Source organism: Chaetura pelagica, unplaced genomic scaffold (assembly GCF_000747805.2).
Source record: "Chaetura pelagica isolate M959 unplaced genomic scaffold, ChaPel_1.0 scaffold10, whole genome shotgun sequence".
NCBI lineage: Eukaryota > Metazoa > Chordata > Aves > Apodiformes > Apodidae > Chaetura > Chaetura pelagica.
In genome coordinates, this window is record NW_009952263.1 from 10,435,298 (window position 1) to 10,436,814 (window position 1,517).

Here is a 1,517-nt window from a genome sequence, read left to right on the forward strand (position 1 = left end):
GGAGCTGGCGCTCTCCGGAAACTCAAACTTTCCCCAAACTTGCTTAATGCGGGATGATTTATTTGAGTTGGAGCTGACCTCTCTTGTCTCGCCGTCCTAGAGTTAGGATATTTGACAGTAATGAAGAGTGATAGATTGCTCCCGCTCAGCTAAGCAGCTGATGCATTAATTATAAATTGCGGTATGGCTAATATAAAGTTTGCTCTGGTGTGGGGAGGTTGGGGAGCTGGAGGCGGTAATTTTGCGGAGGTGGCCGAGAGGAACGCAGCACTGGGCGCTCAGCAGTGCAACACAATGGGTTTACTGCATCCAAAGGCGGCCATTTTGTTGCAGTTGCTATTTTATGCTATATGGGCATATAGATATAGACACATACGCACAGAGAGAGCACTTCCCCCCCTTTCTCGATTTCTTTTATCACCATCTGAAATCATCATGTGCTTCTTCTTCTTTTTTGCTTTTCTTTTTTTTTTTTTTCCTTTTTTTTTTTTTCTTTCTTTCTTTTTTTTAACAGACCCCCTTGAAATCCCTGATAGTGGTAGCGGTGGATCTAGGCGGCTGAGGACGGCTTACACCAACACCCAGCTTTTGGAGCTAGAGAAAGAATTCCATTTCAACAAGTATCTCTGTAGACCAAGGAGGGTTGAGATTGCAGCCCTGCTGGATCTGACTGAGAGACAAGTCAAAGTCTGGTTCCAGAACAGGAGGATGAAGCACAAGAGACAGACCCAGTGCAAGGAGAACCAAAACAGCGAGGGGAAATTTAAGAGCCTAGAGGACCCCGAGAAAGCTGCGGAGGAGGAGGAGGAGGAGAAATCCCTCTTTGAGCAAGCCCTCAGCAACGTCTCCGGCGCTCTCTTGGAGCGGGAAGGCTACGCTTTCCAGCAGAATGCTCTCTCCCAGCAGCAGGCGCAGAATGCGCACAATGGCGAGTCCCAAACTTTCCCCGTTTCGCCTTTAACGAGCAATGAGAAAAATCTGAAACATTTTCAACATCAGTCACCCACTGTTCAAAACTGCCTCTCAACAATGGCCCAGAACTGTGCAGCTGGCCTGAACAATGACAGTCCTGAGGCCCTAGATGTCCCTTCTTTACAGGACTTTAACGTTTTCTCCACAGATTCCTGCCTACAGCTTTCAGATGCAGTTTCCCCCAGTTTGCCAGGATCCCTGGACAGTCCCGTAGATATTTCTGCTGACAGTTTTGACTTTTTTACAGACACACTCACTACAATTGACTTGCAGCATCTGAATTACTGAGAAATTAAAGACGTCCTCTCCAAGTGTCCTGCTTTCTCCTCCTTACTCTTCTTCTTTATTTTCCCCGTGAATTAATTTTATTTTTTCCCTCCTCCCTCTCCCTGGTCGGTATTTTCTGTTTATTACCTCCCTCTGTTGTGCCATTTTACTGTTTCTTAAGAAGTTTTAGTTGTGTTCGATTTTAACCTAGCCACATTCTAGGTCCTTCTATGAAAGCAATATATGAGGTCTGTGAGAAAGTGATCATATAGGAATTG

The 1,517-nt window shown here is 45.7% G+C and overlaps 1 protein-coding gene across 1 annotated transcript in view; it reads left to right on the forward strand.

Moving 5' to 3' along the window:
* HOXA2 (homeobox A2) overlaps window positions 1–1,277 on the forward strand; it is a 1,747-nt gene extending 470 nt beyond the window's left edge. Inside the window, exon 2 of the mRNA XM_010007643.1 lies at window positions 515–1,277. Coding sequence (XP_010005945.1) covers window positions 515–1,260 — 746 coding nt within the window. The 3' untranslated portion in view covers window positions 1,261–1,277. The remainder of the gene's footprint in view (window positions 1–514) is intronic.
* Window positions 1,278–1,517: the final 240 nt, after the last annotated feature.